This window comes from Mesoplodon bidens (assembly GCF_964165515.1).
Source record: "Mesoplodon bidens genome assembly, chromosome: 8".
In the NCBI taxonomy this organism is placed as follows: Eukaryota; Metazoa; Chordata; class Mammalia; order Artiodactyla; family Ziphiidae; genus Mesoplodon; species Mesoplodon bidens.
In genome coordinates, this window is record NC_138165.1 from 3,917,692 (window position 1) to 3,942,336 (window position 24,645).

The 24,645-nt window shown below is 39.2% G+C and overlaps 1 protein-coding gene across 2 annotated transcripts in view; it reads right to left on the bottom strand.

Annotated features, from left to right (window-relative positions):
• Positions 1 to 24,645, bottom strand: part of CNTNAP5 (contactin associated protein family member 5) — a gene marked incomplete at its 5' end in the record, with an annotated part of 887,048 nt that overhangs the window by 320,650 nt on the left and 541,753 nt on the right. For both annotated transcript variants that reach the window (XM_081242026.1, XM_081242025.1), the window contains one exon: positions 10,372 to 10,478. In XM_081242026.1, the coding sequence (XP_081098152.1) occupies positions 10,372 to 10,478 (107 nt within the window). The remainder of the gene's footprint in view (positions 1 to 10,371; positions 10,479 to 24,645) is intronic.

Below are 24,645 nucleotides of genomic sequence, written 5' to 3' on the forward strand. Positions count from 1 at the left end.
GATCCAACATGCCGTGGAGTGGCTAGGCCCGTGAGCCACAACTACTGAGCCTCCGTGTCTGGAGCCTGTGCTCCACAACAAGAGAGGCCACAACAGTGAGAGGCCCGCACACCGCACTGAAGAGTGGCCCCCACTTGCCACAACTAGAGAAAGCCCTCACACAGAAACGAAGACCCAACACAGCCAAAAATACAAATAATTAAAAGAAGGCTCAACATTAAAAAAAAAAAAAAAAAAGAAGCTCAAGGAATGTTCCTTCCCTTGCCCTTACGCTGTGCCTTGAGTAAAACCCAAACAGTCTCCATGCTCTTCCTTATTTCAAATCTTTCCTTTGATTCTCACCCTTGAAAAACAGTGTCCTAAGGCTTCTCTGCCTACCCAAGTCCCGCCCTTGTGTCCAGGCCAGACCAGTCCTCCAAGAAGCCTTTCACCTCAGCTCATCCTGCTCTAATCTCTCTCTTCATAGACTTGCAGGCACCTTGCAGTCAGACCCATGCACATAACTGCACACCACCTTGCATTACTTGTTTATTAACGGATGCAAAGATATTGGTCTTTCCCCCTGAAGGAGAGTAAAATCACTTCAATGGCAGGTAATGGTTTTGAATCACCTGGATCCTGACAACACCTATGATAGCTATCAATCAACAAAGTCTCTTGAAAACGGAACCCTCCTACACAGTTGCTGGGAATGTAAATTGGTGCAGCCACTATGAAAAACCGTATGGAGTTTCCTTAAAAAAACTAAAAATAGAGTTGCCATATGATCCAGCAATCCCACTCTTGGGCAGATATCTGGAAAAGCTCTAATTCAAAAAGATATATGCACCCCTATATTCATAGAAGCACTACTTACAATAGTCAAGACATGGAAACAACCTAGGTGTCCATCAACAGATGAATGGATAAAGAAGATGTGGTAAATATATACACAATGAAATACTACTCAGCCATAAAAAAGAATGAAATAAAGCCATTTGCAGCAACATGGCTGGACCTAGAGATCATCATACTAAGTGAAGTAAGTCAGACAGAGAAAGACAAATATGATATGGTATTGTATATATGTGGAATATAAAAAATGATGCAAATGAACTTACATATAAAACAGAAATAGACCCACAGACATAGAAAACAAACTTATGATTACCAAAGGGGAAAGGTGGTGGGGAGAGATAAATTAGGAGTTTAGGATTAACATATACGCACTACTCTATATAAGCTGTGACAAAGTGAGAGAGTGGCATGGACATATATACACTACCAAACGTAAAATAGATAGATAGTGGGAAGCAGTTGCATAGCACAGGGAGATCAGCTCAGTGGTTTGTGACCACTTAGAGGGGTGGGATAGGGAGGGTAGGAAGGAGGGAGATGCAAGAAGTAAGAGATATGGGAACATATGTATATGTATAACTGATTCACTTTGTTATAAAGCAGAAACTAACACACCATTGTAAAGCAATCATACTCCAATAAAGATGTTAAAAAAATAAGAAATAGGTACAAGTCAAAAGAAAAAAAAAAGATAACCAACATGGACCTACTATACAGCACAGGGACCCATACTCATTATTTTTTAATAATCTATAATGGAAAAAAATCTGAAAAAGAATATATATTTATATATAACTGAATCATTTTGCTGTACATCTGAAACTAACACATTGTAAATCAACTATACTTCAAATAACAAATTAATTAATTAAAAAATAATTTTTTGAAAAACGTTGTCATTCTTTCACTTATTGTGCTTTTCTCCAACTTCTTATCTAAACATCCAGCCATTCAACTATGACCAACCACAATGATGAAGTAACCTGGGGGACATTGCTTGGACATTTCTGTTTATAATCTATTCTCAGAAGACTACTCTTCTGCCTTTTAGGTTACCATTTTTTCTTCCTTCTTCCTGTTTCTTTCCTCACACTACCTTCTTAGTTGTGTCTCAATTGTATCTCTTCTTGAGCTCCCTAAAATATTTTACTTGGCAGTTTCCACCCTTGGCCCACCATATCCGATTGATTTCAACTATTCAAAAAGCTTCAGCAACTATACACCCAGTGATTATTCTCTTCCCCCCGGGACCTGACTCTGGGATGTCCAAGTACTTCTGCATAGGTAACATCTCTCCAGGAAAACATCATGCCCCAAACTGAACTGAAGATTTCATCTGCTAAGTCTTTGCCTCATTCTGCATGTCTTCCATCTGTTCAAATGATAGCTGACATGGATCAAGGGCTTTGCATTTGCCAGGCACAAGGCTAAATACTTTATGGGAATTCTTTTATTTAATCCTCATGGTATTTCCATTACGTGGCTTCTATTACTAGCCACATATCACAAACGAGGACATTAAAGCACACAGTAGTCACATAACTCACCCTAGGTTATACATCTTGTAAGTTGTAGAGCCTGGATTTGACGTGAGACTGTCAGGCCCAGAGCGACCTGGGGACTTAGTCACTACATCCTTCATTCATGAAGACTTCCAAGCTACAAAGCTACAAGCCATCCTTCTCTCTGCTGTATTCGATTTGTCTCCAAGTCTGTTTGATCCAATGTTAGATATGCCTTTCATGTCAGGTCCCTTCTTTCTAGCTTGCTCTGACTCTCATTATTTGATGCTCACATAATTGCAAATAGCATTGTACCTCTCCCTTGCACCCAACACATACCCAACTTGGACCCTTGCACCCAACATGAAGTTGTCTTCCAACTACAGTGCATGTTCTATGATACTATTACAGTTAGAGTTCCAAAAAGAACTTACTAAATAAAAAAAACAAACAATGAAATACATATTAGCAAGTCAATTCTCAGCATTAAAGCAAAACCAAGAAACTGTGGCTGGCTCCTAGGTGCTCAACAGAGAAACCAGCTCCTTCTCAATGAATCACCCATCTTCTCTTCTGTCTGAAAATCCTGACTCTCCTTTCCTCCATTTCACCTTAGATTCGAGCTGTGCCAAGCAGATCATATCACTCCCTGCTGCATGACACTTCATGTGTCTCTGTCTTTTGTTCTTTCTCATCCTTCAAGCCTCTGCTCAAATGTCAATTATTGTGAAAACTTTCTCACCTCCCCCAGAAAGGGACAGTGCCCTTACCCCAGTAACTCCACATTACTGTGTGCTCCTATCTGATTTATCCATCCGTGTATACAGCCAACAGCAGATACCTACAATGTGTCAGGGATTAGACAAAGGGTTGGGGACACAGAGAAGATTCAGACACCATCCTGTCCTTACAGAGTCCCCATTTAATGGCACAGTGAGTTATCTTTTTCTGCGTAACTGTCTGTTTCACCAATTGCATGATATGCCCTGGATGTCACCAGTTCTTTAGATATGGTTAGTACAAATGTAAGCAAGACACAGTTCCTCCTCTAAAGGAATTTAGAGTCTCAGTGGGGGAGTTAACATGAATAAAAGTAATGATGACACCAAAGGCTAGTGTCATAAAATGAAGCAGGGTGTGGATTCAACAATTCATCCCTACTGTAGAGCACAGGGAACTCTGCTCAATATTCTGTAACAACCTAATTGGGAAAAGAATTTGAAAAAGAACAGATACATGTAAATGTATAACTCAATCGCTTTGTTGTACACCCGAAGCTAACCCAGAATTGTTAAACAACTGTATTCCAATATAAAATTAAAAGATAGGGCTTCCCTGGTGGTGCAGTGGTTGGGAGTCCGCCTGCCGATGCAGGGTATGCGGGTTCGTGCCCCAGTCTGGGAGGATCCCACATGCCACGGTGCAGCTGGGCCCGTGAGCCATGGCTGCTGGGCCTGCGTGTCCGGAGCCTGTGCTCCTCAACGGGAGAGGCCACAACAGTGAGAGGCCCGCATACCGCAAAAAAAAAAAATAATAATAATAATAATAAATAAAATAAAATAAAATAAAAAGATAAAAAATTGCATTACTGTTTTTGTTTTTCTTCTTCTTCTTTAGGTAGCTAGTTACAGCTTAGAACAGCTGCTGGTGGCATTCAGGGTTAACCCTGGAGATGAATTTTCTTTAGATCTTGATAGGAAACCCACAGAATAATATTAGAATATGAGTTGACCTGAGCAAAGAGATATAAGTCCTGCTTTTAAATAAATCTCTTATTACCAGAATCCCCTACCGTCTCTAACCTTTCATTTCAACTATGAAATATCATGCAGTGAGAGGACCATTTACCTACTGCTAAAATAGCTAAAGTGTTATCCCTCTATGATGGCTACCTTAGAGGCTGATCGTCAGACAACTTGATAAGCTCCCACTCAATACCTGGCTATTCATGGCCCAATGGGGGAGGCACTATGTCAAGCTTGGGAGAGAAGGAAAGCAGACATCTTTTTGCCAAGCTGAAAAGTGAGCTGAAAGGCATTGTTAGGATGTCAGAGAGGCTACATGGTAAAAAGGGATTTGCAAAGGCTGAGAAATGGTGAAGAGACCCCGGAGAAGGGTCCATGTGAATGTGATCAGATATAGATACTGAGGAGATCAAGGACAGTCTCAGTCATGAGGAGACATGTGGAAGATGAACAGTAGGTACTTGGGTCCTTACCAAGTCCACGCCAGGTGAGAGTCACTGTCAGTTGCCTGGTTACTGACATCAGATGTGCTTTCAAAAGGTACATACTTGTTGAATGATTAAATACAGTTCTGTAGAGACAATCTTATTCCTACTGCATAATTCACCTATAAAACCTTATTCTTCATCTGGAATTCATCATGAGGGTCCATAATAATTTCCATATCAATATGCAAATGTTTTATGGGACTTCCCTGGTGGCACGGTGGTTAAGAATCCACCTGCCAATGCAGGGGACATGGGTTTGAGCCCTGGTCTGGGAAGATCTCACATGCCACGGAGCAACAGAGCCCACGTGCCACAACTACTGAAGCCCGTATGCCTAGACCCCACGCTCCACAAGAGAAGTCACCGCAATGAGAAGCCTGCACAGCACAAGGAAGAGTAGCCCCCGCTCACCACAACTAGAGAAAGTCCATGGGCAGGAACAAAGACCCAACGCAGCCAAAAATTAATTAATTCATTCATTAATTTAAAAGTATGCAAATGTTTTAGTAAAAACATGTAAAATAGTTTTATAACATATAGTAAACAATTCTGGCTTAGAAGGTGAAATAAGATATCTCAAAAAATAGTGATCAGAGTATAAACTGTATCAAGACTTTAGGAAAGCTAGTTGAAATATGAATCAAGATCCTTAAAATGATTCATAATCTTTGACTCAAATATGCCATTACTATGCCCTGTTCAAAAAACAATGGAACATGTGGGGTTAAAATTTATTTAAGCACAAAGATGCCCACTGTGGTATAGGTTAGAATAATAAATATTTGGAAACAACACAGGGCTCCTCATCCCCCAACCAAAAGAAGATTAAAATGGTTGAATAAAAACAAGAAGCCATTAAATAGACTATTTATTATGCAGTCATTAAAGTCATATTTATAGACACTGCAATAACGTGTGAAAAACTTTGGTAATAAAGGAAAGTGAGCTCAGATTTCCCCTAGGGGAAAGTGCTTTATGGGAATACCACTTGGGCTTCAGGAATGAATGAAAAGAGCTATTTTCCCGTTCTTGAGCCAGGCAAACATCTGCATTGTCCCAAATCACAGCATATATATATTCTACCATCACACCTTGGCTCTTGGCAGCCTCTGTTTTCAATAGGCTTCCCCCGTCTTTTTATCCATTTTAATTTGAGCTGTCTTTCAAGTGCTGACTCCACCTACTTCCTTCCAGGATGAGTTCATGACTATTCTAGAACACAAAAACGTTCTCACCTCTCAGTCTTCTAGAACTGCATTTTCTATCTGGTATCACAATATCCTACTGGGTTTCAAGCAGTATGAAAGACGTCATGAATGTCCCATCACTAAGTTCATATACAGAGGTTTGCAAAATGTCTTCGTTATTTGAGAAAGGAAATAAGATATAGGGCTTATCTTGCATCACAGCCAGATTCCCTCTATTTAAATCCCAGCTCCTTCATTTGCTACATATGTTACCTTGAGGAAGATACATAACTTTCTGGGCTTCAGTGTGCTCATCTATAAAATGGGGAGAATAATAATACCCACCTCACTTTATCATTATGTTGTAGACTAATCTATGATTAAGCTCCCATAACAAAACCTCTTCCTTTTAATCTTAACTTGGATTCATAATATACCATGGCCAAGATATACCTTGAGTACTCAGTAGTTTGGCTTCAATTACACAACCTTCTAAACTTGCACATTTTAGAAAACCAATAAGCAGCTCTGGTGATCAAAAGACTCTGATCACTGGGTGGGTTGCCAGGACTTAATCTGGACTGAAAACATTATTTTACCTTCAGTTTTCCCTCTGGCAAATAGGATACAACTTAGGGGAGAAGATTGCTGACCAAAGCAACTTGCAGACATAATGTTTAATGTGAGTTCATGGGATAAGTGATGGTCTCATATTTCCTTCTTCTGTGGGGAAGCTGCAACAGATTGGAGAGGAATTGCCCACTTAATCATCGTATCTTGTTAAGCAGGAGGCTTTGAACCAAGTGTGTTTGAAAAGTAACATAACTTGTGCACCCAAGTTCTTTATATGTCATCAGGTAAGGAGGAAAGAAAATTGAAATGCAACGATGACATATCTACTTTTAACAGCAACCTACCATGTTTAAGAACTTTGGGAATTCCCATTGTACCATTCCTTAGAGTTCATCATACCCTCCTCCTCAGCCAGACCCCTCTCTTATCCACAAAGCGAGATAGAGAGAAACGAATTATCTCTGTCCTTAGTCAGCCCTATTGGTTCACATTTACTAGGGTGCACCAAGAATGAAAAAAAAAAAAAAAAACTAATCCTAAAGAGTACGAAAAGACAAAAGACCAGTAGTCAAGAAATTACGAGTTTTACATATCATTATAAATGTCTTACAAATCTAAAGGTCTTGCATCGACTCTTCTGATTGTGCATGACTGTTTCAAGGAATTACAGCCCAACACACCAAGGGCATTGCCATTTCCACACTAGCAGGTTTGTGAACTTGCTTGTTTTGCTTTTACCTGAGGAGGTCCTCTGTTCTGTTTTCTGTATTTTAGCAGCTCTCATTTCTGATGCCCTACATTCGGGACACAGACTTTCTGAAGGCAGGAAAGCATGACTTGATTTACTCAATTTACACACGTGACACAAAACAGTGCTCCTTACCCAACTGGGGGGGAGGAAGAGGGATCAGTTAAAGGGAGACAAATTCTCGAATTGCATAGGCATCCAAACCTCACAGACACCCAAGCACCTCTGATCTGTCCTGGCTGGGTGCCCAGAAGGGAAGGAGGGGTTTAACAGTGTTGCAGCCCATGGTATAGGCCCTGAGTAATGTCACAAAAAGAGGGATAAAAAGAGAATGAGATTTTTAAGACTTGGTGTGTTAAGTTTCCTGCTCATCAACTTTGACAGTGTTCCTTTAAAAATCAGCACCTCACATCCATCGAATTTTCAGTTCACGCTTTTTTTATAGAGTTGGAAATCTATTTTTAGCATGATGGATGGATACATTTAAAGGAGGAGAGCATCCATAGAGACGAACTTCTCAAAATATTATTAAATTACTTTAGGAGAAAGTGAACAGAATAAGCTTTACAAATCATAGGAATGTTATCATACGATTCGGCCAGTATCTGGATAGTTTTGACTTAAATCTTCAGGTTTCTCTCATCTCACTATTAAACTGATGGCCACTCTGGTTGCCTCTGAGCTTCTTACAAGAGCATTGTCCATACAAACTGGACAGTCCTGTATGTGTCCTACAATGTATCTGTCCAAGTATATGTTGTTCTTGACTGTTTAGGGATAATAGTTCTGGAACTGGACTCAACATTTATAGTTTGGGGGGCTTCCCTGGTGGTGCAGTGGTTAAGAATCTGCCTGCCAATTCAGGGGACACGGGTTCGGGCCCTGATCTGGGAAGATTCTGTATGTCGCAGAGCAACTAAGCCTGTGCGCCACAACTACTGAGCCTGCGTGCCACAAGTACTGAAGCCGGCATGCCTAAAGCCTGTGCTCCACAACAAGAGAAGCCACTGCAGTGAGAAGTCCGTGCACTGCAATGAAGAGTAGCCTCAGCTTGCTGCAACTAGAGAAAGCCCGCATGCAGCAATGAAGACCCAACACAGTCAAAAATTAATTAATTAATTAATTTTTAAAAAAATTATAGATTGGTATTAATTGAGAATCTTAAATAAAAACTTGTAATTTTAGCCTTAAAATGGTCCACAAGATTTTGTTAGTTTTCCTTTACAGGATCTGTGAGAAAGCAAGCTCTGGAGTGTTAAAATTATGTCCTTGTTCAAGTATAAGAGTTTGCTAAAAATTAAATCTAATCTCTCTCAGTCTGTTGTTCACTGTTCCAAATCTCTAAATAGAAAATTTTAAGTAAGTTATATCATTATAAAGCCAGGCAGTGTTTTTCACTTCTACAGGCAACTAACAGTAATAATGTCATCTCATCATGGCCAATGGGCTATTTCTTCTCTGATTTGCTTAGCCTCCTCTGTGGTCACCATTGGTGAATGTTACATTACAAGGTATAGAAGAGGCCACAGAATGGCTGAGAGGTCTGCAGGGATGAGAGCATCAGCACTGTTCATCCTGGATCAGAGTCTGATTCTAGCCCAGCTGGCATCTACCGTTCCCTTTCTGCATTCTGAGTGCCATGCCAGGAATAGCAGGGACTTAAGGAAAACAAGGTGAGATCTTGCCCTGAGTGATAGTCTCCCTGAAGTCCTCAGAATAGGTCCAGCCTTGGCTTGGCCCTTACATTATTCTAGAAGGCCCTTCTCCCACTCCTCTACTTTCTAAGTCAATTTTGAAGTTCACATTTTCTGTGAAATCTCCTACAACTATAGCCAGCACCTTCCAATTACATCTTTGTCAGTTAAACTTACAGTTCATTTCACACAGTTTGACATACAATTCTCCAAATGGCAAACCTTCTCTATTTTGTCATGTGTTTTTTTTTGTTTGGTGACCCTGACAGGACTATCGAATTATGGAAATCGTGGCGCTGCTGTTCTCCCTTTACTTTTTCCTCCTCTCCCCTTATTCTCTGTGTGCTCCAGCTGCCTCACTTCCTGCTTCCTTTCTTACCACTTACTGTCAGGACTCTCCCACCATGTGAAACTACTTGCAGTTTCAGTTTCCTTTTTTCTTTTCCTTGTCTGCCACATTCCTATCACGAGATCAGCTCAAACCTTCTATCTGAAGCCTCCCCAACATGGACACACAGACATTGTCAGTACTTATCACCAATATGCGGTTCTATTGTCTCAGATACCATGGTAAGATGACACCTCCTACCCTCTTGAAATTAGGTGCTCATGGGACTTTATTTGGCCAATGATTCCATGAGTGGAAGTAACATTTGCCACTTCCAGGTAGAAGCGTCCAAGTAGAAACTTCCAGGTAGAAGCTTTTAAAAACAGGTTTCCTTGTGCATCCCTCTCCCTGACAGGGCAACATTCCAGATGATGGAGTCTCTGTCAGCTTCCCAGAATAAGAACACCTTTGGAAAAGGGTCCCCTGCAGACCTGTGATATGCAGGTAACACAGGCATGACTCAACTGCTCATTACTTATGCCACCGAGATGCAGGTTGTTTATTGCACAGCCTAACTTAGCCTATCTAGACAATGCAGTTGATTTCAGAGCTCTTCTTTGTGTGCCTCCAGCACCTTGTCTTTCCTCTACCTCAAAACTTATCCTATTTCCTATCTGTCTTCCTGGTAGACCTTGAGCTTCATGATGATATGGCTTTGTATTTGTGCATCCTCCATGCTCACCACAGTGTTTGGCATAGAGTATGCTCTCAAGAAACATATGTTGGGGACTTCCCTGGTGGCGCAGTGGTTAAGAATCCGCCTGCCAATGCATGGGACATGGGTTCTATCCCTGGTCCAGGAAGATCCCACGTGCTGTGGAGCAACTAAGGCCATGTGCCACAACTACTGAGCCTGCACTCTAGAGCTGGTGAGCTGCAACTACTGAGCCTGAGAGCCACAAGTATTGAGCCCACGTGTTGCAACTACTGAAGCTTACCTGCGTAGAGCCTGTGCTCTGTAACAAGAGAAGCCACTGCAGTGAGAAGCCTCTGCACCACAACAAAGAGAAGCCCACACTCGCAGCAAGTAGAGGAAGCCCGTGCACAGCAGTGAAGACTGAACACAGCCAAAAAATTTAAAAAAAAAAGGAACACACACTGAAGGAATGAATAAAACGTGCCCACCCCATGTTGAATATATCGTGACATTATCCTTGAAATTCGTGGATTTTTGCCTATTCTACTGTGGGTAGGCATGAGTCTACTCACAGTTATGGCAGGTGGCGCCCACGTAACCTGTGTCACTGCAGTTACAGTAGAAGGTCACCCAGGACTGGAAGCAGCTTCCTCCGTGTTCACAGTAGTTTGGCAAACACCTTGAGAGATGGAACAAAATCAAACAAAATAAACCAAATCAATTCAAATAAGGGGAAAAACAAAAACGTCTTATATCCAACTACATGAATTAATGGTAGAAATCGGTCTCTCTACTCCCATTCCTAAGTGAGACTTGAATACGTAAACATGAGACAATGGTTTCACCACAAGAGGTGGGTCCACCTGGTACTACTGGGCAAAGAAAGGCTCAGGGCTGATTTAGGCAGTTAAGTAAAGCATCTCAACATTGGGGCACATGTTCATTGACTTCAAGTTGATTTGAAGTGGTCAGAATTTGTAAGGTTTTTCACTTACTGTAGAACAAAATAGACAAAGATGTAATTTTGCATTTTGAAAAGGTTTTGCATTTTTAAAGGAAAGGGGAAAGGGGCAAATAATTGAGGTCATAATCCTCCTGCTTCTCTTCTGGGTGACGACCAGGAATCTATTTTAAACTCCCCATGAATTTGAAAAGATGGTATCTGTTCAGTTAACATACTAGGAAATTCTAGCATTATTAACAGAGCCAATAACACCCTTAAAATGAGGCCTTTACTACTTATAATGAAAACAGTATGACTATTCTGAAAAATATTTTCACCCTACACTTTAAAACTCTCTGAAACATTCATATAAGTTAACCCAGAAATCACCCTTCGATGGCTCTATCTTTAGGATGTATTTCAAAGCATAAAACTATGTATGCTAATTATCCTTATTCACAATGATGCCGTGATGAATCCATGTAAGTTTCCAACATGAGAAGATTTCTTAGGAAAGTTGTAGTACATAATATTAATGGGCTACCATATAGCTACTACAAATGATGTTAGCAAAAAGGATTAAAACAGACTGGGACTGGATTAAGTGAAAATTCAAGATATGAAGCACGGCCACAATGAAGTTAAACAAACATTTCATACTGCAAAAATAACAAGGACAAACGTTAAGTGTCACTTGGGCTAAGGGGAGTGAAGGCAACATTCATTTCTTCTGGACAAAGATCACAGACTTCAGGGTTACATATATCTGAGCACAAATCCCAGCTCAGCAATTTACTACATGGTGTCTTTGGGTAATTCTCTTCATCTCTTATATACATGATTTAAAGTGTCTACACTGTGGGTACTCTTCTCTTAAAAAATAACCAGGCAAGTGCTCAATACATATAACAAATAAAATTAAGAGTAAAAGCAATGCTAAACACTGAAATTTTTGAAAACAGTCTTTACGGGAAGAGTAAAATCTCATGAATTTCAACAGGGACAGGGTATAAACAGCAAAATCACAGAAGTGGTATAATACAACAAAAGGGTTCATTGTGCAGCCTCCGAAAATGTGAGGCAAGGAAAAGTAATATGATTTACCCTAAGTGTCCTACATAGGTAGGAAACCCTCCAGCAATGATTGTTTCAAAGCCCAGAAACTAAAGTCCTGCATATGTCCAGACATATTATTAGAAGTATTCTGCTCAGCACAGCAAACACACTATTGTGCTGACAGGGCTTCTGTTTGGGAAAAACCTTTTGATAACTCCATGGTGTCCAGCTAAGGCTTAAAAACACAGGAAAAGGGGTGGGGGGAAGGGGACTCAGTAATTTTGCTCTGGAACATGATCACAGAATCCAACCAATCAATAAATAAACCAAAAAATGAGCCCTTGCCTACTCCAAATTCTACCCTTCCTCTGGATTCCCCCACCCAGCTTGGTGGAAAAGAAACAGGCTTGTTATTCAGATATACCACAGGTTTCTGCCCACCCCCCACCCCCCGACACCAGTAACCTTGTGCTGTGGGGAAGTTAGATAAACTTGAAGCATCAGTGTCCTCACGAACAAAATCCAAGCAGGAACCTCTGCCTCTGGGTGTGCCCTGATAGAGAGCCTGTGAAGGCCCACCCTCCTCCACACCTTTTCTTCTTTTGCATCCAGAACTCCTTGTTTCTGAATACTGCTTCTCCTGCAGTGTACTTTTCTCAAGATCTTTCCCCTCTGAACCTCTCAAATTCTTACATGACATGTCTATGGCCGCTCTATCCCACCCCATCCCACTCCCCTCCCCCAATCACACACACACACACAGATTCCACGATTGACAAACAATGGTATTACTGTTCCCCTCCCTCCACCAAGAAAAAGTTAATTGCTTTAAAGATGGAAAGCTGAGCAAAGCCAGGTCAGTAGGTAGTTATCCTATAGTTCTTTTGGTTTTGGCACCAAGAAAGTTCAGATCAGACCCCTTTTTGATGACTGAAGCTATAAAACAAAAACTCAGAAGTTCTCATTGGCCATGTTTTCAGCCATGAGAAGAAACCTTATCTGCAGTGAAAAAGAGAGAGAGAAAAAAAAATGCTGAGGTCCAGAATGCAGCAGAAAAGACAGATGGAGAGAATCCTGACAATATTTGTGTGGCGGATCTCTGCTGTTTCCAAGATTAGGTTGCATCCCTGATCTTTCTCAGGGCTGGTTGTTTTCATCTAGCTTAGATTCTGTGAGACAACCCAAGATCTTTCTGGGAAAACCCCCTATTTATTCAGGATAGCTTGAGTTGGGATTCTCTTCTTTCCAACTAACCACCTTAACTTTTTGTCAATCAGCATCCTATAAATACAAACAGCAATAGAAACACATATTTCCTTACAATTTTACACTTTAAAGTATTTTTAAAACTCAATGTTGCCAAGCTAAGTGGGGCGTGTAGGGGGAGGGATCTTGTGGAAAAGTACAAGAACTAGCTGGGTACTTTGAACATATTTCAAAAACCTCACACAGACCTTGTATTACAGTGTTACTAAACTCAATTTACCAACGAATATGTAGGCTAGAAATTCATTTGTTTATGGTCACTCAAAAACAAATGATGTATTTCTGAGAGGGAAAAAGAGTACCTGGGGAAAGAAAAACATCTAATATTCCTAGAACGAGAAAAAAAATAAATGAATACTTACAGGGCTGCCTTTGAGCTTGGTTCATTTTTGTTCAATGCACACTGTGATTAGAAAAACTCATTTGTAAAGTAGACACTCAAAATAAAAGATGTGTAACCCCGACTGGCTTATTTAAAAAGGGCAGTTTTAGGAGTATAATTTCCGTGTTCTTTAATCAGTTCATTTTAACTGGTGTTTTGTTTCTTTTTCTCTCTACTTGGTATACACTGAGCACTTGAGACATGAACACAGAAAGAGGTCAGTGTGGAACTACGGAAGTGAACAGAACTCATTAAGTGTGAGGACAGTGACAATCTTAGGTGTAAGGCACTGAATTCAATTTGCTATGAGATAATCATGCTGAACAAATATCTTCTAAAATCCTAATGATATTTCATATCTAGCTGAATCAGATGTGCCTTCTTGTGGTGTACGATGTTTAGTAAACAGAGCTTTCAGCATAAACACAACTGTTGATGTCATACTCTTCAGAAGCCCAAAGAAGCATCATGATGTGTGCCAGCAAGGACTCGGAGAGCAGGGCACATGCATCAGAAGCTGTTTGCATCTTTCTAAAAGTAGGATGTGCATAATTTGAAGGGAGATGAACAAAAGAGTTGAAGAAAAGGCAGAAAAGAATTAGGAATGGAAGGAGAAAAGAAAAAAATATAACACGGACAAAAGTGTTATACGAGTTTTATATGAGAAAGTATATTTTTTCCCAAAATCAAAACTTCTTCCAAAAGAGAAGGCTCATTGCTAGTTGGATCTGTGGACCATCCAGGTAAGAGATGAAGTGGGCGGAAGAGTTGTCCGGAGAGGCCCATGGACCTCATTAATGGTCCCGTCCACCCTTCCGTGGCATATGGTTCTGGCTCACAGTTGTTTGGTGGTGTGCTTTCTTGTTTGCAGGGAGATATGAAGGAAAAGAAAATGTTTCTCCTTAAAGATGCACAGCAAGGGAGACAGTTAGATAAGCTGCTTCAAAGAAGAGAGTATTTCACAGAATACTGAGAGATTGACCTACTCCAAAGACTAGAGTCTAGTTTCAAGCATCCTGGCAAGCATATTTTCTGCCAAATACACTTTGCCCCCCTGGGCATTAGGAAGAACAAAGGGACCCCTGCCGTTTTCCTTGAGAAAGATCAGAGTGGTCTTTCTCTAACTTAGCTTTCACTGAGGCCAAGCACAAGTTTCCACCTGGAGTAGATCAACCCTGGGAAAAGCATTAAGAAAGCAGGGGGAATCAACATAGTTTTGGAAAATATAGTCAGTATATTTATAATTTAGAAAGTTTCAAAGAATCAATATGAATTTTTAGCTTCTCTTAAATGAAGATCAGATTACTGAGAACAGTCATTGCAAATCTCCTGATTTTCCATGCCAGTGACTTCCAAATTTATATTTCAAGTTCAGTCTTCTCTCCTGAATTCCAGACCCATAAATCCAGCTGCCTGCTTCAAAGTTCCACTTGGGTGTCAGATGTTTCAAACTGCAGATGTTTCAAACTGCATGTCCAAACCTGACTTTCTGATCTCATACTTCACCTCCTGCTCCCCAAGTGCTCTACTCACATCCTTCACCATCAGAGGAGGGCAACTCTATACTTACCATTCTCGAGACCCCAACACTTGAAAGTCCCCCCGTTCCCTCACAGCCCTTATCTGAGGGACGAGTACATGTCTCTGGCTCTGCTTTTAGAATCTGTTCTGCATCTGACCACTTCTCATCACCTCCTGCTACCACTCTGGTCTGAGTCACCAGCATCTCTGGCCTGAACAACTGTGATCATCAGCCAACTGGTCTACCAGCTTCCATCTCCAATCCCTTCAGTATGTCCCCAACACAAAAGCAAGAGAGATCCTATTAACATCTAAGGCAGATTGAAACCCTTCAAGGGCTTTCTGTTTTAATCAAGGTAAAAGCAACATCTTTAAACGACCTACCAGTTCCTGCTGACCTGTAACCCCATCACTTCTCCAAATTCATCCCTACTCTTCTCCCTTTTCTACATCTCCCCCAGCCATGCTGAACTCCTTGTCTTCCTTAAAGCACACCAGGGATGCTGCTTTGTCAGGGTCTTTGCACTGAAGTTCTCTTTGCCCAGATGCTCTCCCACACATGTCTATATGGCCGAGTCCTCACCTCCTTCTTGTCTCTGATAAAATGGAAGCCTGTCACAATCACGCTACTTAAAGTTTCATGATCCTGCAATCCCATTCCTGGACTTTATCTGGAGAAAACTATAATTCGAAAAGGTACATGCACTACTATTCACTGCACAAAAAAAAAAAAAAAAACCAAAAAACAAACAGATTCGTTGCAGCACTATTAACAATAGCCAAGACATGGAAGCAACCTAAATGTTCATCAACAGATGAATGGATAAAGAAGATGTGGTATATAGACACAATGGAATATTACTCAGACATAAAAAAATAATAAAATAATGCCATTTGCAGCAACAAAGATGGACCTAGAGATTACCATACTAAGTGAAGTAAACCAGACTGAGAAAGACAAATATCATATGATATCACTTATATGTGGGAATATTTCAAAAAATAATACAAATGAATCTACATACAAAATAGAAATAGATCCAGAGACATATAACAGAAGCTTATGGTTACCAAAGGAGAAAGTAGGGAGGAGCGATAAATTGGGAGTTTGGGATTAACAGATACACACTATTATATATAAAATAGATAACCAACAAGGACCCACTGTATAGCACAGTATAGAACTATACTCAATATTTTGTAATACCTTATAAGGGAAAATAATCTGAAAAAGAATATATATATATACACATATGAGTGTGTATGTGTATAGATAGATAGATAGATGATAGATAGATAGATATCTGAGTCACTTTGCTGTACACCTGAAACTAACACAGCATTGTAAATCAACTATACTTCAATTTTTTAAAAAAATTATAAAATAAAATTGCAACTCTCCTTCACTCAGCACCTCCAATCCCCTTTCCCAGCCTCCCTTACTTTTTCATCCTTAGCACTTCCTGTCTTCTAACACAATATACACTCTGCTTATTCATTAAGCTTATGATTTGTTACTGTCTTCCCACAAAGGCATGTAATCTCCATAAGGGCATAAGTTGTTTTCTATTTTGTTCACTGAGTATGCAATGTAGTAAACAGAGTGGACACTAAATAAGTGGCTGTTGATTGCATAAATAAATAAACTTCGTATGTCTGGGGTGTAATAGCCAGCTGAAGCTGTCCTCATTTAGCTAAACCTCTTCAGCTAACCACAGCCTATCATCTCACCTTTACTATTACCTGCCTGACACTGAGCAGCACAATAAGAGCTGAGTGGGGTAGAGGGGAGACAAAGAGCTTCACCTTTTTTTAAGTGAAGAAATCTGAGACACGTAAAGGGAGCCTTCTGTGCAACCACAGGCAAGAAGCAATTTAGAGAGAGGAGACAGAAACCCAGGTGCAGGAGGGAAGAAGTAAGATGGACACCATGAATACGATCCTCTTTAGTGGCCTTTAAGGCTACGAGTAAATGATGCAATTTCTTTTCATTACTTGTAAGTACAATCTCTGAAGTACTTACAGAGATAATTTGCTACAAATTGGAGATGCTTTTGAAATGATGCAACTTAGTGCTCCTTTGAAGACACGTCTAGCATTCCTGATAAGTCTGTGTACAATTTTTGATAAGTTTTAATGAGATAAAAAGTCTGTTTGGGAAATTCAATTTACCCATCTAGCTCTTGTTACCTTTAACCAGATGTTAAAGAGTGCAATGATATTTAACCAGTCTTGTGACTAACCTAATCACATTCAACCAAACATTCATGGTTAGTCTCCTACAAAATATCTCCACCAAGATTGGGGCATTGTGGATTTGGCTTTCTTGAAGTCTTTCCCCTTGAAAGGAAACTTCAACATGTGCTCATGATCACATCTGAGATGTAGCTTTAATGTATTATTTTCTGTTTTATAGATGAAGATAGTAAGACAAGATGAGTGTAAATAACTTGTTCGTGTATGAAGTGATGGAGCCATGCTTCCTGTCACTGAAGCCTGTACTCTCAAGCACTGGTGCAGTCTTTCCACCACCAAATGCCATGTGATCTATCTCCTTAAAGTGAACTCCAAGCATGCATCTTAGAGCATCACTTCCGCTAAGGGTGGGGGGGGAGGCTTCACACAGTTTCCCACTGATTTCAGAAACTAGTTAGCAAACTTGGAGCTGTCAGTTCAGAGTTCTTAAAATATATTTTTGGTGGGAGAAGAGGTCTTGATGGCCATGACAAATAGGTTAATTGGGAATAAATAAATCCACAGGAGAGAATCAAGTATATATTTATTATATAATTAGCATAATGATATGCTATATCATATATATATATATCATATCATCATATATATATATGATATATAATTTACTCTATAAATCTCATGCAGTGGTGAAGGGTGGGGAAAGAAGGTTTTGATTCTATTTCAAACACTTTTTGTTACTAATTTGTGAAATCTTTAAATAAGTAGCTAAGAAGATGACCCCTGTCCCTGCTCTGCTCTTGTTTTTATTTTATTTTTTTCAGATAACAAAGACTTTTTTCTGTATTTGCTAAGTCTATCTGAGTTAATGAGATTGTTTCTAGACTCTGCCTGATTTGGGTCGAAGGGCCTTATAAGTTATTAATGCAAGCCAGACACAGCCTTTTAGCCTTTTCAAAAATTCAAAAATTTAACCTATTATTTAATATAAACTTAAGAATTATCTAATCTTACAAATATAGAAAAATGCAGAGACTCATCACGGTCTTAAGCAAAATGGAAAATGCATTCAGGAATGCATTTGTCTTTGAATACCAGGATACAGACTTCATGGCCAGCTCACTATCAATGGTGTGTAGCACTTGACTGAGCATAGGGGCCAGAGTGGTCCAGGAGCACCACCAACAAGGATAATGTCTGCATGTTCATCTCTTAGTATAATAAGTGCCTACTTAAGGCATAAAATTTCTAATCTCCAAAATTTGTAAATTCAGTATCAACAGCTTACGATAATCAAAGCCTTAGTATTAATATTTTTGGATGAAGAAGGAATAGGGTACTGAAAGAAAAAAAAATGGTCCCAAAGGTGATCTTGTCCAGAAACTTCTATATCATGCATCTTTCTGGGAAGAAACTAGCATTCTTGACTTTGAAAAAATTCTTTAAGCATATTTATAGTGAATTTTAATAAGATTAAGAGCAATGTCAGTAGATTGTAACCCTTAAGAGGAAGCTTACTTAGGACCTTAAATAGTCTTTCATCAAGTCAAGAAGTTTAATAATCATTAATTGACTATTTTTGTTATGTCTAACAAGGAATATCTAATTTTTCCTTTTTCATAAAATAGGCCCTGCCAAGAGTTGGAGCTTTGAATTGGCCTGAGATAGTTTTTTTTTCCTCTTGTAGCAAGATTCTATTAAAACCTTGAAAAGATTTTTAAATAATTATTTGATATTTGTAATTTTTAAGGGAACTTGACCTATTTAAGTATCAACCTTGTAAACTCCAATTTAAAAAGTGTAAGATAACTGATTTAGACCTAAAAATCTTCCTTATTAGAACATCTCAAATAAATTAACTTCACCAAAGTTAAATGTTCATGCTTCTGAATATTTAACTTTGATAAATATTTGGCATTTTGTTTATTAATGTCATAAAATAAACTACTTGGAGAGTAAATAAAACATATAAATTGGCTCATTTGTAGAGACATGGATGGATCTAGAGACTGTCATACAGAGTGAAGTAAGTCAGAAAGAGAAAGACATATATCGTATATTAACACATATATGTGTAATGTAGAAAAATGGTACAGATAAACCTGTTTGTAAGGCAGGAATAGAGACACAGATGTAGAGAACAAACATATGGACACCGAGGGGGGAAAGTGGCAGGGGGCGGTGGTGGTGGGATGAATTGGGAGATTGGGATTGACATATATACACTAATATGTATAAAATAGATAACTAATAAGAACTTGCTGTATAAAAAATAAATTAAATAAAATTCAAAAATTGAAAAGAAAGTGTAGTTTACAATATTTGAAGGCATTTAAATAATCAAATCCATAAATGGCATTAAGCATTATTCAAAGTCTTTGCGATTTGATTGCTGATACTTGCTAGACTTATACGTAGAATACAATTTTATAAGCTGAATTTTGAAAAAGCTTAAACAACAGGGTTTTGAATTTGTAATTCTGAGAAATTTAATCTTGCTCTTTGAAACAAAAAGTAAACTTGTGAACAATCTAACCTGCCTACAAAATTCATCCTTTGTGAACAGCACCAGACCTTGGGCCCCCCACTTTGCCCCCTGCTCTCCCATCAGGCTCTGCACAATGCCCAGAGCATCCCTGGGAGTGGCTTCCATTTGCTGAGCCTGAAGCACTGAATTCTGTCTCTGATCTCCCCGCTTCTGTGGGTCTCTTTGTCACCTTAAAGGGTACTTTTTGGTGAAAATAACAAATTTTGGGTTTAATCTGCTAGCCAAAATTTCCTCCAAAATGCCCTAAACTCCCCTAAACACTATTTAGGTGAAACTTTTTCCTTAAAACTAGGAAATATTGGATTTTATTTTATTCTTCTTAATATGCAAGTGTGAGGGGAAAAGAGTTACCTCCTTTTACTTGCATATATATATTTTTTAATATTGAGGTTTTTCTTTTTATTTTCTTTATCTTTTCTGTGTATTTCTTCTTGTTTAACACATTCCCCCTCCATAACCTTGGCCAGTGTTTCCCTGTTATGTTCCTCACTGTTCATGCAGAATGTGAAGACCATTGCCATGGATATAGTGGCATTTCCAGACCTTAAATTATGAATCTGCTTTGATTTAGCAATTCCACTTCTTGGAATAATGCCCCAGAAATGCTTTCTTACATGCACAAAGATATATGTAAAATTATTATCATTATTAACAATTTAAAAATGGAAACATACTTTACCATTTTGGGAATGTTTTAATAAATAATGGCACATCCACACTATGGAATGCTATGAGGCAATTAAAATGAATACATACATTAGAAAGTTTTTCATGTATAATATACTATTGAGTACATAAAAAACATTGTAGAGTAACTTGTGAAGTTTCTGCTGTGATTGTCCTTGTTGTTATTATAGAGAGAGAAAAAGTTCTGGAAGTAAATAGACCAAATTGATAATCTGTTAATAATAAAGTGTGAGAATAAAAGTACCATCTTACTCTTTATATATCTCTGTGGGGGGATCATTTATTTTACAATGAAACTAGAAAGAAATATATCCATGAGCTGATCTTCATATTTTATTTCACTATTGGACAAGAGCAAAGAGAAACTCATTCCACTTAGAAAATGGTCACTAGGAATTGATAGTCAAGCTGTCCCAAGCCACATTCTTAGCCCAGGGATGCTACCAGCTGGTCAAGAGAAGATGTCCAGGTGAATGAGTCTTCTACATAAAGCTACGGTTGGCTCAGTGAGGTCCCAGCTCACCAGCCCGAGCAAAACAGGCATTCAAAGCCAGGTCTAATAGATCACCCTCATTAAACTCTGCAAATAAAATTCCATGGGTGAGGCCTCTGCTCCTTTGGAACAAAGCTCATCTGGTAAATAATCCTAATGATCATCGTTCATTATGACTGTCTATCGATCCACGAATATTTTAAATCACTTGTAAAAATTTAAAGAAAATGGTCTTTGTCTAAGAAAATAAGCCCAATCATTAACTGTGCATGCCTGAATGCCTGTCTTTACTGCAGTTATTTAGACATGTGCAATCTTTAGAAACATGTGCACCCCCCAAAACATTCCCAACTCAAAAGCATCTAAAGAAAGTCACCTGTTAAAAGAGAAATCCGTCTAAAACACGTTCAGTACATTTATATAAACACCTATAGAAATACTTCTCCTCACTATCAAATTGTCCTCTTCTCCTTTTCCCATAACAGATTGAAACGAATAGAACATCCATTGACAGGCCTCTGGAATTCCCAAATGTTCAGATAAGTGGTTATCTATAAATGAGTCTGAATGTATTTACACTCCATGGAGTTACCTCCCTTTTTAAGAATTCTCATCCCTCCTTTATACAGTTGAAGGTCAGTTTCAATTTCTATATGCTTTCCTTAGAGACAGAAGAACAAAACATTTCAACAGTCCTCAAAATGCAAGCTGACTAATGTAAGCCTTTTAATAAAGCTCATACATAAAAAAAAAAAAAAATCAGCCAGGTTGCTTCGTTCCTTTGTCTGTTTGCTTTAATTAGCAGCCAACCACGTTGATCTTGTTTTGGTTAGATAGCTTTTCTGAAAGCTTTTGAAACCTAATTCTATGCCTCTCCATTCTAACAATTACCATAATCCCATTTTACCCCACAGTTGGATTTTCATTATCATTGAATTTTGCTGTAATTACAGCAGATGTAGACATTAAGGAATTAAGGGAATAAAAAGGAAAGTGTCAGAAGTCAGTTTTCTAAATTTTCCAAGTCTAGTTCACAGCAGGGAGTTAATTGTCAATAGTTGCTGAGAAGATCCCCAGATAATGGAGAAAGCAATGATGGTCAAATAAATTTGCAGTGCACATCGGTGATCCCAGGAGTCCTGCTGTGGTTCAAGACAGAGCCAGGTCCCCACAGTGTCCACTTCTCCCTGCACTAGCCTTTGGTGGAGAATGAATAGCAAAATGGGAAGGTCCTCTCTTCAAGTTTTTGACCAAGAAAGACTCAGCTCTCCTCAAAAGCCATTTCTTCAAAGCACAGGACATTCCAAGTCAAGAAGAATTTGTCAGTGTTACCCATTCCAATACTTGTTACTATGAGAAGCAACTGGAGTCCAGGAATCTAATAGCAAATCATAGCTACCTGGTTACTTTAGAGGCAAAGATACGTTATCTCCTTTCTCCAAGTAATAAAAGAATACGTTTTTGAAAATCACAAGGGAAGAAAACTCCCTATTAACCTAACGTGGGTCATTTTGACTAAATCACATAGAATCAAATTTCTCTAATCAATCCATTTGTCTCCATAGCATAAACATGCTTCATCAGAATGGAAAGAGCACGCACGTGATTTATAGATGGGCTCTGCATTTCATGGGAGAGCAATCTGGTCTGGTTTTTCTACCTCATTATCAGTTAGGTAAAAGGTTTTGTGTGCCTTGTAGTAGAATGATTTTGTTTAACATAATTTAGAAGGCATCTCAATTGTTATGTTGAGTTTGTGCAGGAAAAGCGAACAGTAGATTATTAGAATGGTCTTATTCTTAAATTTTAGGACATCATTCAGACCCCACTATGAATGGGTACAATGTTATCAACAGGTTCAGGGCTTCTCAAATTTTGTTTAAAATGTGGACTCTGATACAGTGGGTCTGGGGTAGAGCCTAAGGTTCTGCATTTATTATAAGCTCCCTGGAGATGCCAAGGCTGCTGGTCCTCACACTGCTGTGAATAGCTAGGGTCTAGACTCCGGTAGAGAACTATTTCAATCTGGGGGTTGCAAACTGTAGTGGTTTTCCCCCTTTTTTTTTTGCATATATTTCTGGTTTTTTTTTTAATTTTAAATTTAAAAAACAATGTGTTATGTATCAGATTTTAACACATTGCACTAACAGTAGGCCCCCGCAGGTAGGGTGGCTGAGAAGGGGGTGCTGCTACACTTACTTTAACCCACTTAAATCCACTTTAACCCAGCCAAGCCCAGGAACATCTGCTGGCCACATGCTCTTTCCCTGCATAATAACAAAGCAAGAACAAGATGAATGCAACATCAAAATAATGCCATATTATAGGAAAGAACAAATCTGACTCCATATTAGATCAGTTCCTTTTCCTGTGCTTAGTCATGCTGGCTCTGCACCTTTTGTAAAAGAATGTTACCTATAGCCTGAAATATATAGGATAGCCCATTCTCAGGGCTCCTTTAAAGGTGTAACACCATTCATTCATATAGAGATAAAAATTTGCAGAACAGGGAGTAACATTCGTCTTGTTGGAGGTTTATAGGAACATTGTAACCAGACCTACCTGGGCAGCTGCAAGAACAAAGGATTCTGACACCACAAAGTTTGCAACAACCAACCACGCCCCTCCCTCATCTTGCCTTTAAAAATGCTTTGCTGAAACCCTTCGTGGAGATCGGAGTTTGGGGGTGGGGGAGGGCATTAGCCACCCATTCTCCATGCTTGGCCTTACAATAAACCTTTCTTTGCTCCCAACTTCAAGATCCAAACTTCAATATTTCAGTTTGTTTGGCTTCACTGTGGATCAGGCACAAGAGCTTTTGTTTGGTGACGATATTCTAGAAAGTGATGACACTGACTAGGCATTTATCTGGCTTCCGTAATTATGAGGAATGCACACAGTTCTCAAATTTGAAATAAAAAACGTTACCCTTACTTTTGAACTCTTCTGGATAAGTCAAAGAAAAATATCTGCTCTTGCAAGGCAAGGTATTCAAAACTCGTATCAGTTGGCAACTACTTACTTGTGTGAATCAAGATTTTCTAAATATTTAGCAACCAAAACAGAAAAGCCACATGAAAGGGTGGTGAGGCTAACATCTGTCTGTAATCTGTGACCCCTGGGTCAAAGTGCTTTCATGTTTTCACAGACCAAGTTTAGAATTATTTAGTTTGATCTTCAAATATCTCTTTCATCTGTTATAGGCAGTCCTATGATTTTATTTGGTGGAATAAAGGATTTCATTGACAAAAACAAAAAAAGAAAAAAAAACACTCATATAGTATAAGCCAAGAAGGGCACAGGTTATGATTATGATTGGGCTCATCAATCCCCCCAAGTTTTATTATCCTGACTCCTCCAAGGTTGTATTTTTCAGTGGAGTCTCGTACTGTCCAAGATAGTCCTCATGGCTGTGGTCACTGCCATGGCCTCTAGAACCCACAAATAGTGTGACCAGACATGACACCAGCAAGGCCTGGATTATCCAGGATGCTGAGCCATTTGGACATGCTTATAAGGTTCTCTTATTTTTTCTGTAAAAGTCACCCAGTTCAATTAAACTGGAGCTGGTGTTTGAGAAGCAGAGACTTAGGGAGTGTACCAGATGCTCTCATTTCTGAGCACGGCAACTCTGCTATGGAGTGAGGCCTTTTTTGGGATTGTTCCCTTGTGTCCTAGTTGAGCTAGAGTGGGCTCCTCCACAGACATGACAGGGTTCACTGAAATAACCCAGACTTCAGATTACAGGGACCCGAGT